The sequence below is a fragment of the Ascaphus truei genome, chromosome 2 (assembly GCF_040206685.1).
Source record: "Ascaphus truei isolate aAscTru1 chromosome 2, aAscTru1.hap1, whole genome shotgun sequence".
Taxonomy (NCBI): domain Eukaryota; kingdom Metazoa; phylum Chordata; class Amphibia; order Anura; family Ascaphidae; genus Ascaphus; species Ascaphus truei.
This window is the reverse complement of record NC_134484.1, coordinates 318316040-318328962: the sequence shown is the minus strand read 5'-3', so window position 1 is coordinate 318328962 and position 12923 is coordinate 318316040. Positions and strand designations below refer to the sequence as shown.

The 12923-nt window shown below is 42.7% G+C and overlaps 2 protein-coding genes across 5 annotated transcripts in view; one reads left to right on the top strand and one right to left on the bottom strand.

Moving 5' to 3' along the window:
• The window catches only part of LRRFIP2 (LRR binding FLII interacting protein 2), a 501877-nt gene that overhangs the window by 56373 nt on the left and 432581 nt on the right, over positions 1–12923 (top strand). The gene's annotated exons all lie outside the window — the stretch shown is intronic.
• GOLGA4 (golgin A4) overlaps positions 1–12923 on the bottom strand; it is a 145226-nt gene that overhangs the window by 32154 nt on the left and 100149 nt on the right. For 3 of the 4 annotated variants that reach the window (XM_075586516.1, XM_075586517.1, XM_075586518.1), the window contains 4 exons: positions 11564–11674; positions 9854–9874; positions 9220–9288; positions 5401–5476 (listed from right to left, as the gene is read on the bottom strand). In XM_075586516.1, coding sequence (XP_075442631.1) covers positions 5401–5476; positions 9220–9288; positions 9854–9874; positions 11564–11674 — 277 coding nt within the window. Of the gene's footprint in view, positions 1–5400; positions 5477–9219; positions 9289–9761; positions 9875–11563; positions 11675–12923 lie in introns of all 4 variants that reach the window. The other variant, XR_012799195.1, reaches the window with a different exon arrangement.

Sequence of the window (12923 nt, the reverse complement as noted above, 5' to 3'; positions counted from 1 at the left end):
ACATCTATGATACTGCCACATCATTTGATTACATGAAGATACAAGCAAGATAACACTCAGCAAGGGTGTGCGGCAGGGAGATACCATGTCACCAAGACTTTTTACAGCAATACTTTAACAATTGTTCAAGACAATGAATTGGGAGAAAAGGGGAATCAAAATCAATGGTGAGCCACCTAAAATTTGCAGATGACATTCTTATTTTTGCCAAAAGTCCAGAAGACCTCCAGCAGCAACTCAGAACTCACCAAAGCAAGCAAGAAAGTGGGCTTCCATATGACTCTCAACAAGACCAAAGTGATATTCAACAAATATGAAAAGCCTGGAAAGATCAACATAAATGGAATAGAACTAGAAGAAGTTGACGACTATATCTACCTAGGTGGGCAGACAACAATGGATGGGAACCGTTTGAATTATATTAATAGACAAATGAAGATGGGATAGAACGCATTAGGAAGAAACAAGACAATCGTCAGGGGACGCCTCAGGAGGAAAGTTTTCGACCAGTGTATTTTGCCTAAAAATGCGAAAATAATTCAAAAGCTTCAGACAACGCCAATAAGTATAGAGAGCTGTATGCTGGGTATTAACCGAAGAGACAGGAAAAATGGATAGGTTCAAAACCAAATAAAAGTCTGTGACAAAGGTGAAGAAGTTAAAATGGCAGTGGGCAGGACACATCACAAGAAGAAATTACCATAGTTGGACAAAGATTGTACTCGACCGGATTCCAAGGGAGATTAAAAGGCCAAGATGACGACCATAAGTAAGATGGGACGCGGAAATCAGAACATTTATTGGAGCAACATGGATAAGAGCGGCTTGCTACCCGCAGTACTTGGGAAATCATTGGGGAGGCCTTCATCCAGCAGTGGGCTGACAATGTCTGCTGCTGATATATACTGTACACATACACACCGTATATATAAGATACTGCCAAGCTGTGCCCTGAAACTAATATTCAGAAAATACATGCTACATTCAACACCACCAACGCTTCCACCAAAATTAAAGTTATTATAGCAGAAATTGATTGTGGACATAAATAAACAAAACATCAGAGTTCAAAATCTACTGAACTGTATCTGGGATATCAGTAAACGGTAACAACGTTTTAAAGGTGTCTTTTCTCTGCATGCATATTTTTGACTTTTTATGATATTATAACATATTATACAATAGGGTGGTTTGTATCTGCTCACTTTCAATTGAATTACAGTATCTTTCAAATCTGCATGAGAAACAGCTCTGTGATGTAATGGTGGGGTGGTGCAAGCTACGATAAACCGCAGACACATGGAAGTCCATGGGAACACTCTACTGCAGGCTTCTGGCCTTTTACAATTAAAATACTATCACAAACAGCTAGAACCCCTTCACCCCCCAAAAAAGAGGTCGGCAATATGCATATGCAATATCACATTGAGCTCACTTTCAAGATAGGTCATTTGTGGGGGGACTGCAGCTAAAATATGCCACTAACGTCTTTCAAATATCTATCCATACGTGTGTGGAAACGGACTATTCTACTTTTGGAAATGTATTACAAAAGAAAAAGGTTAACCAACAACCAGACATCAATCCAAATACTAGTTCCACCTCTCTGCATTCTTCTCCACATAGCTAGCTGGCCATCGCAAAAATAAATGTATCTATAGGACCCTTTAGTTATACTATACAAACATATCTCTACGTATTTGGTTTATATATTTTATATTGCATATAGAATTGTTATTGTGCTACAGACTTATTCACTTATTCACTATTAGAATGTTAACTTATTTACTAATCTTTATTAATTGATAGAATTTAATTTCTTGTTTCTATTCGGGAACTGAATTAATAAAATTATATTATCCAACATTGTATATTTATTTTATTATTTAACAATTGGGTATTTGATTTGGGTTCAATACAGTGGAAATACCTTGTCTGTATTACCAGCATAAGGCGAAGGAGTGGCTCAGTGAGTAACGACACTGACTCTGGAAACAAATGACACAGCGTTTGTATCAGGGGAACCTGGTTCAATTTCCGGTGAGCTCCTTGTGACCTTGGACACGTCACTTTATCTCCCTGTGCCGCAGACATCAAAAACAGATTACAAGGGCAGGGAATGTGTCTGTAAAAATTCCCATGTGCTGTGTACTGCGCACTATACTGTAATTGTAAAGCAATTTGAGAAATGCGCCATATAAAATAAAGTTGTTATTGTTATATAGGACAGGATCCTTCTGGCATATACTTTTGTGATCTACAGTAAGTAGTGAGATAAACTCAGGTCTCTGAGGATCAGCTGTAAAGTACTGTGTTGTTTCCTGGTGAGGTTAATCTAAGCAGCTTGCATCATGGAACATTCAACAATGGTTTTATGCTGGACAGAAGAAAATGTACTTGTGAAAAATACTATGCTTCAAGTCTTCCAAATATTTGGAATGAGTTTAGCCAACTCTTAAACACGACAAATGAATATTGGGATCTGTGATTTCTCTCAGCTTGAAGAAGAGGTTTCTATCTGGATTCTATCATATTAAGCCAACAGATACTAGATATATACATACATATATACACACACACACACACACACACACACACACACACACACACACACACACACACACACACACACAGTGGTTGACAAATCACCAAAAAATCTACTCGCCACACAAAAAAATCTACTCGCCACCTAGTACCAAATGTGTGCTGCTTGGGCCAATATTTACTCGCCCGGGGGTTAAATCCACTCGCCCGGGGCGAGCAAATGTATAGGTTTGTCGAACACTGTATATACATATATATATATATATACAGTATATATGCACACACACACACACACACACACACACACACACACACACACACACACACACGAGAGCAAAAAGAGAAAGAAAAAGAGTCCCACTAAAAGCACTCAAGCAATAATAAATGATGAATGGATTTATTCAATGAAAAAACACATGGAATTACACAAAATTTTAAAATAGTCCCCTTGGAACCGCTAAGACATAAATTCTGGTTTATGCACAGAAGATGAATATAATGTGTTCTAAATTAAAAGATCAAAATAATGTGCAGAATGAATGAAACCAGAAAATGATAATTGTGACCTGCTCATGTATCTATAGACCGGCCGGTCAAAAAGGGGATCTAAAACTGGATACTAAAGGTACTCTACCTATATGCTACTTAAATTGATAAGATAATATAGTACCACTCAATCACCAACAGTAAGTAATGACATGTACAAATAACCACAGTAAAAGAACCATGCTAGATGTACTGAATAGTCACCACAAGATGAGAAGCATGTAAGTCCTGGGAAGGAAATTGAGTGATAGCATGAGTTGTAGAGATGAGTATCCAGCAATGATCCAGAGCCATGTTGGTGGGTTCCTGGGGGAGTACAGACACAGCCACGGCGTACGTTTTGCTACCCCTTGCTTCGTCCGGACTGATGCTATCACTCTCTTTCTTTCTCTTTTTGCTCTCATATATTATTGTCCCCAGCACCGTCATTAAGTCATTATTATTATTAGTTTGATCTTATTTTTTGATTATAGCAATTTTATGTTATTTTTATTTTATTTTAGTTGCAGGCTTGTTTGTTTTTGATACATACATATATAAATATATATATATATATATATATATATATATATATATAAATATATATATATATAAATATATATATATATATATATATATATATATATATATATATATATATATATACATACATATACACACACACACACACACACTTGTTTGTAGTTGCCTCCTGGCCTTTTCATACTACTGTTCTCCTGTGTAGCCTAGTCAGAACTTGTCACATTTATGTAGAGTAGCTGTGACTCTAGCTAATTATACACTCTGTGAATGTGGTTATGTCCTGCTGCTGAAGATGCTTACTACTGTTGTATAGTTTGTATATTAGTATTTTGAGCTGACTTGTCCGCTCTTCTATATTCATTTCACTATATGTCTCCTGCTATATAGGCAGACAGTCGCCCGAAACACGTAAGAGTGCTGACCTGTCGGTGTACCACAATATCTACCATGGATCAAAGTGTTTTTAACCCCATAATTGCTGGTGTCTAGCCCCCAACCTTTACTGCTTTACTGCTGTGCTCCGCTTCATTTCTACGTGAAATCTTCCTGCTGCATTATTATTTTATGCTATGCTTCAAATGCAAAAGCTGTATTGAACTGGTTGTCTCAAATGCAGTAATACACTTTGCTCTGCGGATATTTTTCATGTATACATTTTTTTCCTGTTACCTACGTAGCACTGTTCCTTCCCCCCCCCCCCCCAAACTCTGTCTGAAAGCGTACCTTCTCTGTACCTTTCCTCTCACTGTAACCACCAGCCCTGATCTCAGCAGCACCTCCAATTGTAGCACTATTCCCTCCCCCCCCCCCCCTCCAGTGGGAGATGCACAGCTTCTGCTACCTGTGTGTAGTGCAGATACCTGTTAGGTCCAGGAGAGCCGAGTTGGATCTGCATTGGTATGGAGATCAGGACAGGCTTAGGTTCTTTCTGTAGTTCCTCTCATGGTGTTAGTGGGCTCCAGGGTGTTTAGAGATCAGCCCACACTATTGCATTCGTCTCCCTCCTGCCCAAGGACTGATACTTAGACAGGAGTGTGATAACAAGGGTCTTTATTGCATAGCATGCACTCACTGCAGATCTTCCTCACAGCGATGCAGGGCCTCAGAGGCTCTAGGCCTCTGGATGATGTTTGCCCCAGATATTACAGGGCATCTTGTTGGTATAATCAGATGTTCCCCCAGACCCAAGGGCTTGAGGTGGGCATGCTCATCCCGCGATGGGAGAGGCTTATAGCCCTACTGCTCTGTTCCTCATCTAGAGCAGGACTAAGTAAATTTGGCACTCCCCTAATCAGGAAGCAGAAGAGGCGGGCCCATGGTCTATACCTATCCCTATCCCTGATAGGCTTACACAGGCCATGAGTCATCACCTTACTTCTGTCCATCAGAGAGGAGCATGGGTGGAGGTCACAAACCCACAGGTTTAACCTCTTACAGCCTGCGGCTAGCAGGACTTGCATAACGGGGAGGGGAAAGACAGGTAGAAAAGACATGCCCTGTTACACCTAAACCAAAGCAGAACTGGTGATTTCATTTTACTCCCACAAAACACAGATTCACAAGAAATGTAACTGCAATGTCACAGTTGCAACTTGAAATCAAAATGGCTACCGACACCACCAGTGAGGGTAACGTTAATTCTGACATCAATGTCACTGAATGCTTAACTTAGTTTATCCCCCTGCCACACCTCTTGTTATTTGTGCCTGTCTGGAATACATCCATAAAGATAATCAAGGGAGATTTAGTGCAAGAGTATACAAGTAGTGACAAATATATAGTGCTCACCCCTATATGGAGTGCCGAGTGGAGTGGCAAACACGTTCCGTGAGTAATGTTTCATCTGGTCTTCCAAGGTGTGAAGCTGCACAAATCACATAGAACGTATCAAATTAGGCAAGAACATATAGGACGCAAAGGCATTATAAGCTTTTCAAAATCGACATAAGTGATTTATTGCAATATAAACCTTTCAAACGGCAGAATAGATTTTTCTATTGTTGCGGTTCTATATCAAGAGTTTATTACTATGCAAAGGGTGACCAGATGTCCCTGTTTAGCTGGGACAGTCCCGTTTTTTTAAGGTCTGTCCCGTCTGCCCGACATTCTGTAAAATGTCCCTTTTTTTGCGAGTGTCCCGGTTTTGGCCATCAGAGCGGAGTGGGGGGGGGGGGGGCAGCAGAGAGCAGAGAATGCAGGGAGGAGAGCGCGGAGCCCCAGCAGTGAGTCAGTGTCTGCTGCCAGGGCTCAAGATGGCTTCCCCCCCACCCCACCCATGCTCCACAGTGAAAGGTATGGTGAAGAATGGACACGCACACACCACTCCCCCCCACGAGGAGAGAGACACAGCATGGCATGGCGAGAGAGACACAGCATGGCATGGGGAGAGAGACACAGCATGGCATGGGGAGAGAGACAAAGCATGGCATGGGGAGAGAGACACAGCATGGCATGGGGAGAGATACACAGCATGGCATGGGGAGAGATACACAGCATGGCATGGGGAGAGAGACACAGCATGGCATGGGGAGAGAGACACAGCATGGCATGGGGAGAGATACACAGCATGGCATGGGGAGAGAGACACAGCATGGCATGGGGAGAGAGACACAGCATGGCATGGGGAGAGATACACACATGGCATGGGGAGAGATACACAGCATGGCATGAGGAGAGATACACAGCATGGCATGGGGAGAGAGAGACACAGCATGGCATGAGGAGAGATACACAGCATGGCATGGGGAGAGAGACAGCATGGCATGAGGAGAGATACACAGCATGGCATGAGGAGAGATACACAGCATGGCATGAGGAGAGATACACAGCATGGCATGGGGAGAGAGACAGCATGGCATGAGGAGAGATACACAGCATGGCATGAGGAGAGATACACAGCATGGCATGAGGAGAGATACACAGCATGGCATGAGGAGAGATACACAGCATGGCATGGGGAGAGATACACAGCATGGCATGGGGAGAGATATACAGCATGGCATGGGGAGAGATACACAGCATGGCATGGGGAGAGAGACACAGCATTGCATGGGGAGAGAGACACAGCATTGCATGAGGAGAGAGACAGACAGCATGGCATGGGGGAGAGACAGACAGCATGGCATGGGAGAGAGCGAGAGAGACAGCATGGCATGGGGGGGGGGAGAGAGAGACAGCATGGCATGGGGAGGGAGAGAAAGAGACAGCATGGCATGGGGAGAGAGAGACAGTATGGCATGGGGAGGGAGAGAAAGAGACAGCATGGCATGGGGAGAGAGAGAGACAGCATGGCATGGGGAGAGAGACAGACAAAGATGCCCAAAGCTACTTCCAATGTGAGAAAAATACACAGTGCAATACCTATATATGCTCTTGAAAAAGGGTCATTTAGTTTAACCCTTTGGCCAAAGCGTCTTAAGCCTGCTGCCACTTTCAAGGCATGACCGCAGGGGAGAGAGACAGACACCGCATGGCATGGGGAGAGAGACAGACACAGCATGGCATGGGGAGAGAGACAGCATGGCATGTGTGGAGAGACACAGCATGGCATGGGGAGAGAGACAGCATGGCACGGGGAGAGACACCGCATGGCATGGGGAGAAAGAGACAGCATGGCATGGGGAGAGAGAGAAACAGCATGGCATGGGGAGAGAGAGAAACAGCATGGCATGGGGAGAGAGAGAAACAGCATGGCATGGGGAGAGAGAGAAACAGCATGGCATGGGGAGAGAGACACAGCATGGCATGGGGAGAGAGACACAGCATGGCGAGAGAGACAGAATGGGGGAGAGAGAGAGACACAGAGAATGGGGGAGAAAGAGACAGAGAATTGGGGATATAGAGTCACAGAGAATTGGGGAGAGAGACAGAGAATGGGGAAGAGACAGAGAATGGGGGAGAAAGAGACACAGAGAGAATGGGGGAAAGAGACAGAGAATGGGGGAGAGAGAGAGACAGAGAATGGAGGCGAGAGAGACAGAGAGAATGGGGAGAGAGACAGAGAGAATGGGGAGAGAGACAGAGAATGGGGAGAGAGACAGAGAATGGGGAGAGAGACAGAGAATGGGGAGAGAGACAGAGAATGGGGAGAGAGACAGGGAATGGGGAGAGAGACAGAATGGGAAGGGTGGAACGAGAATGTAGGGATGGGGGGGGAAGAACGAGAATGTAGGGAATGGGGGGGGGGGGGAGAACGAGAATGTAGGGGATGGGGGGGGAGAACGAGAATGTAGGGATGTGGGGGAGAACGAGAATGTAGGGATGGGGGTGAGAACGAGAATAGAATGGGGGGAGAACGAGAATAGAGGGGTGGTGGTGAGAACGATAATGGAGGGATGGGGGAGAACGAGAATGTAGGAGATGGGGGGGAGAACGAGAATGTAGGGATGTGGGGGAGAACGAGAATGTAGGGATGAGTGAGAACGAGAATAGAGGGGTGGGGGAGAACGAGAATAGAGGGGTGGGGGGGAGAATGATAATGGAGGGATGGGTGGGAGAACGATAATGGAGGGATGGGGGGAGAACGAGAATGTAGGGATGGGGATGAGAACAAGAATAGAGGGGTGGGCGGAGAACAAGAATAGAGGGGTGTGCGGGAGAACGATAATGGAGGGGTGGGGGCAGAACGAGAATGGAGGGATGGGGGAACGAGAGTGGTGGGATGGGGGGATGATAATGGAGGGGGGGAGAGAGCGAATGGAGGGATGGGGGGGAGAGAGAGAATGGGGTGTGTGTGTGAGAGAAGGTGGGACAGAGCGGGGTGGAGAGACAAAGGAGAAGGGGCGCAGTTGGTGATGTCATTTGTTTTATAAATATTTTTTTTAATATGTTCCAGTTTTTACTTTTGTAAATCTGGTCACCCTAACTATGCGTTGCATGTAACCCTGAAATATTCAAGCCAGGAAATAATCTCCCTGTTCCCTACCCACTCACCCTACATGCACTCACTCAGCACAGGAACAAACCTGAACAGTTGCAGAAAAGAAGGATTACAGCGTATACAAATACCACTCATGAGCACATTCACATGTCTAAGGCCGTGCTTATAGTGCCGGCGATGCGAATTCGCCCGAAAACAAACGCATTGCTGCCGCGTGCGCTTATAGTGCACGCGACAGCGACAAGCGATGGAGCGCCGTCGTGAAAACCCGCCGCCGGCAAAATTTGATTTTTCAAGGGCCGTCGCGTCACGTGACGGCCCTTGAACAAATCAAATTGCGGGAATCCCGCGATGCGGCCGACCGGTGAAAGATAACTTTTCCCCATTATCTCCTAGCATACAATGCTTCCACTGCAGCAAGGGATTCTGGGAAATGACATGAAAATGAGGACACAGTGACTTCTTTAACTTGTCCATTTTAACATGGACCCCCGATAAGCTTATGCCTGCCGCATTACCCAGCTTTTCAGCGCAGCCTGGGTTAAAGAAGGTGTAAATTATTGGGGAAAAACAAGTTGTTCTATCTCCGTCATCTTGTTTAAAATGATTATCTAATTTATTTTTAAGATACAAATCAGTAAGATGGATATAGGATAAGAAAGAAATTGTATTACAAAAGCATTCTTTTTTTTTTTTACTTTGACTTGCTTTAAAGCAAGAACTCTCACCTTCTCCTTAAATTCCTGCTCCATCAGCTTAGCTTCATTGAGTTGTGTCGTTTTCTTTGCCAGCTGTGTCTAAATGCAAGAGACACAAATATGACATGAAATATGATGTCATCGGACTATGGCACATATTTACTAAGCTGCCTTTTAAGACATCTCCTACCCTGAAAGGCCCCTTCCAGCTAATTGACTTGAATGGAATATTGCAGCTCCAGGAGGTGTCTTATGGTAAGAGACAGCTTTGTAAATGTGGCCTTGTATCTCAAACCACCTACATCTTCACCATTATAGACGCTTGGGAATGTAACAGGGGTACATGTGTGCCGATATGTAACACATAATGTGCTTCTGGTTTCTCTAAAACGGAAGAATTCCACTCGTATTTAAGTTAAAAGTATTGGATGGCACGCACTGAACCAAGAAACCAAACCAAATGAATATTGTCGCTATAACACTTATTTTACGGTCAAAGGGCGGTTTATTTTTCCTCTTTAAATCTTATTTAAGCTTCCAAACCCCAAAATGGAGGAGTGAAGCAACTTCACCTTATTGCAAAGTTGCCCTCACATCTCATCACACAGTTAGGAGGTGTTAATAGAAGTCTTCTCACATCTGCAGCTCCATAAACATGTCTTACCTGAAGCTCAGACACTGCTGCCTAAAACACAAGCAAAAGAAAACAAGGTCAAATAGATTGAAGTTCATCTTTTCAGTCAAACTAGAATTCTGTGTCCTTTGCGTTACAGACGAACAAGCAAAAGTCTGCAGTGCCAGGCGCAATCTCTGCCGTGATGGAGCTGCGGAGGGTCCATGCCTTTGAATGGGACCACCCGCAGCATTAATCCTTTGGTGCTGTGATCGGTGTGTGTGTGTGTGTTATGTGTATATATATATATATATTACATTATCATAAAACAGGGCAGCACAACAGCAAAGGAAAGACAGCACTCAGAGGTAAGTATGCAGAAAAAAATTATTTAGAACAGACACATAAGACCAATGCTTCAATCCCACAGAGGGATCTATTTCTTGGGGATGTGTCTGGTCTGTCTGTGTATATAATATAATAAATAAATAAATAAATATATATATATATATATATATATATATATATATATACACACACACACACACACACACACACACACACACACACACACAGTAGATATATATTTATACATATATATATATATATATATATATATATATATATATTTTGTAAACTACAGTATGTGGAAGCCCCTCCATTTGCCTCCCCGTCTGCTTTTCTTTTCAATATCTCCATCCTCCCTCTCCTACATTTGTATGTGATAGTGTTAACCTACTATAAAAAGTTACAAAGAAAGTGGAGACCTATAACTGGTCCATTTTCCTGTCTCTTTGCATCCAATAAATCCTCCAGGCTTAGATGCCAATAACCTCTGCCCCTAGAAGGTCTCTTCCAAATGTGATACAAACTAGTTATTGCGAGTAAACAAGTGACAAAACCCCTCCACTGTACAGAGTAAAGTAATAATAAAGAACACTTACTATATGAGCACCTTCACATCCCAAGACAGGTCCCCAGACCTGTTTACTCCTTAACCCCACATTGAGTGGCACATGTTAACGTGAATACGTAGCAAATAATGATGCACTATGAGCAAGATACAAAAAATAGGGCAAAGCACTCACTGGTGCAATCTAGTGTATCCCGGTGCCAGTCGAGATGAAGGGTGAATCAAAAAAAAAAACTCACAATAAATCCTGAACCATAAAAAAAAAAAAAATCTCTCTGCACACAAGGAGAAAAATATAGCTGCATGTCCTTGTGATTCAGCTATATTTTTTCTCGTGTGCAGGGAGATTTTTTTCAATGCACTATGAGCATTCATTTACATATCAGTACCCAGAATCCCTGGCTGCAGTGGAAGCACTGTATGCTGTGTGATTATGGGATAAGGCAGGTCTGTGGGCCTTACATGCGAATGTGCTCATACTGTAAGTGTTATTTGTCACAAAATAGGCGAGATTAACCAGCTTCATACATATACAGTAGATGTAGCAAGACTTCTGACTGTGGTGGTCGCAGCATCGAAGGATTAACACTGAGGAGGGCATGGACCCCGTGCAGTGTGATCGCGGCCGACACTGTCCTTAGCGCCAAGTGACAATAAGTCTTGCTACATCTGTATGTTGCTGGCACAAACTGACGCAAATATCTGTTTCTTTAAAAATGCTAATTATATCAGCAAGCTGTTGTTTGTGTCAGCTACAGGGGATTGGCTGCCACATAACATAATCAGACCAAGCCGATACAAGAATCTAGTATGCTTCAGATTCCCCATTCACCGAAGGATCTTCTCACCTCTCCTTCCTGAGCTTCTTTCTCCTCCTGCCTCCTCGATATCTCCTCCTGCAACTTCACCAGCTGTTCCTGCAGCTCGGTCACTTTTGCGGTCATTTCCTCTTCTCGAGCCTACGCGAGAGGGAAACAATGAGAGTGACTACTTCAGCCTTGGCCATTAAAAAGTCCTACAGTCAATTAACTTTAAAAAAAAGAACTTAAAAAAGATGAAAGTACATATCCTAAAAAAAAATTTTTTTTAAATGATACATGCTTTAATCTTTTTGAAGTTTCTTTTAAAAGGTAATTTATAAGCCCTTTGTAGTTGGATGAGCCAGCAACACACTGCTTTGGCGGAAAGGGATTATTGCAAAATGTAGCTGAAGTTGCATAACATATTGCAGATGTCAGATGGTAATTGTATTTTCTCTCTAGCAGGTAAAGTAGTAACCCCATTGGGACCAGCTGTGTGGCTGGACCAATCTTCACCCAATGTAACATCCCCCCCAAAACCTTAATGGCTTCAGCTGTCAGACTGGGTCATGGTGTAAACTGAGCCGCACCGTATCCCACAATGAGCATCCACCTTACCTTCTTGTTTCAACATTGTCCCCAATTCCCTCCGGTTTGTACAGTAAGCTCTCATGAGCAGGGCTCGCATTACCTGTTTGTGCATGTTTGTCCTCACTTGTATGTAACGGTGTATGTGTTTGTAATATACACAACTCCGTACCCCCATTGTACCGCGCTACGGAATATGTTAATGCTTCACAAATAAACGATAATAGTAATAATATGTATATGGCCTGTGCATATAGAATCCAGTATTGAAGGGGTTAAATAAGCCTTCCATCATAAATGCCAGACATTGATATAGATATATATATATATATATAGATATATATATATATATATATATCTATATCAATTAGATTGTAAGCTCTTTGGGGCAAGGACTACTTTTCCTAAATGTCAATTTTATGTCTGAAGCACTTCTTCCCATTATGTATTTAAAATTTTTTTTTTTATATGATTATGTCATGTATTACTGCTGTGAGGCGCTGTGTACATTAATGGCGCCATATAAATAAAGATATACTGTACATACATACTGTACATATAATTTCCAATATTTCAGTCCTTAAAATTAGATTGAATTGTATTTTTCAAATCTAGGTGATCACTGCAATATATAACAATTGTTTACCTGACTAAGATGGAGTAATGCCGAAATATAAATATGCAATCCCTTCTCACGTATTCTGAAAATGACGTTCTCAGATCTCGAGAAAATAAAACCGTTTGTGTGTAACATTTTGGAGTCTGAGGCTAAGAAATAGAAGCTGGACTCTAAGGGGCATATACTATAAACTCTGAGATT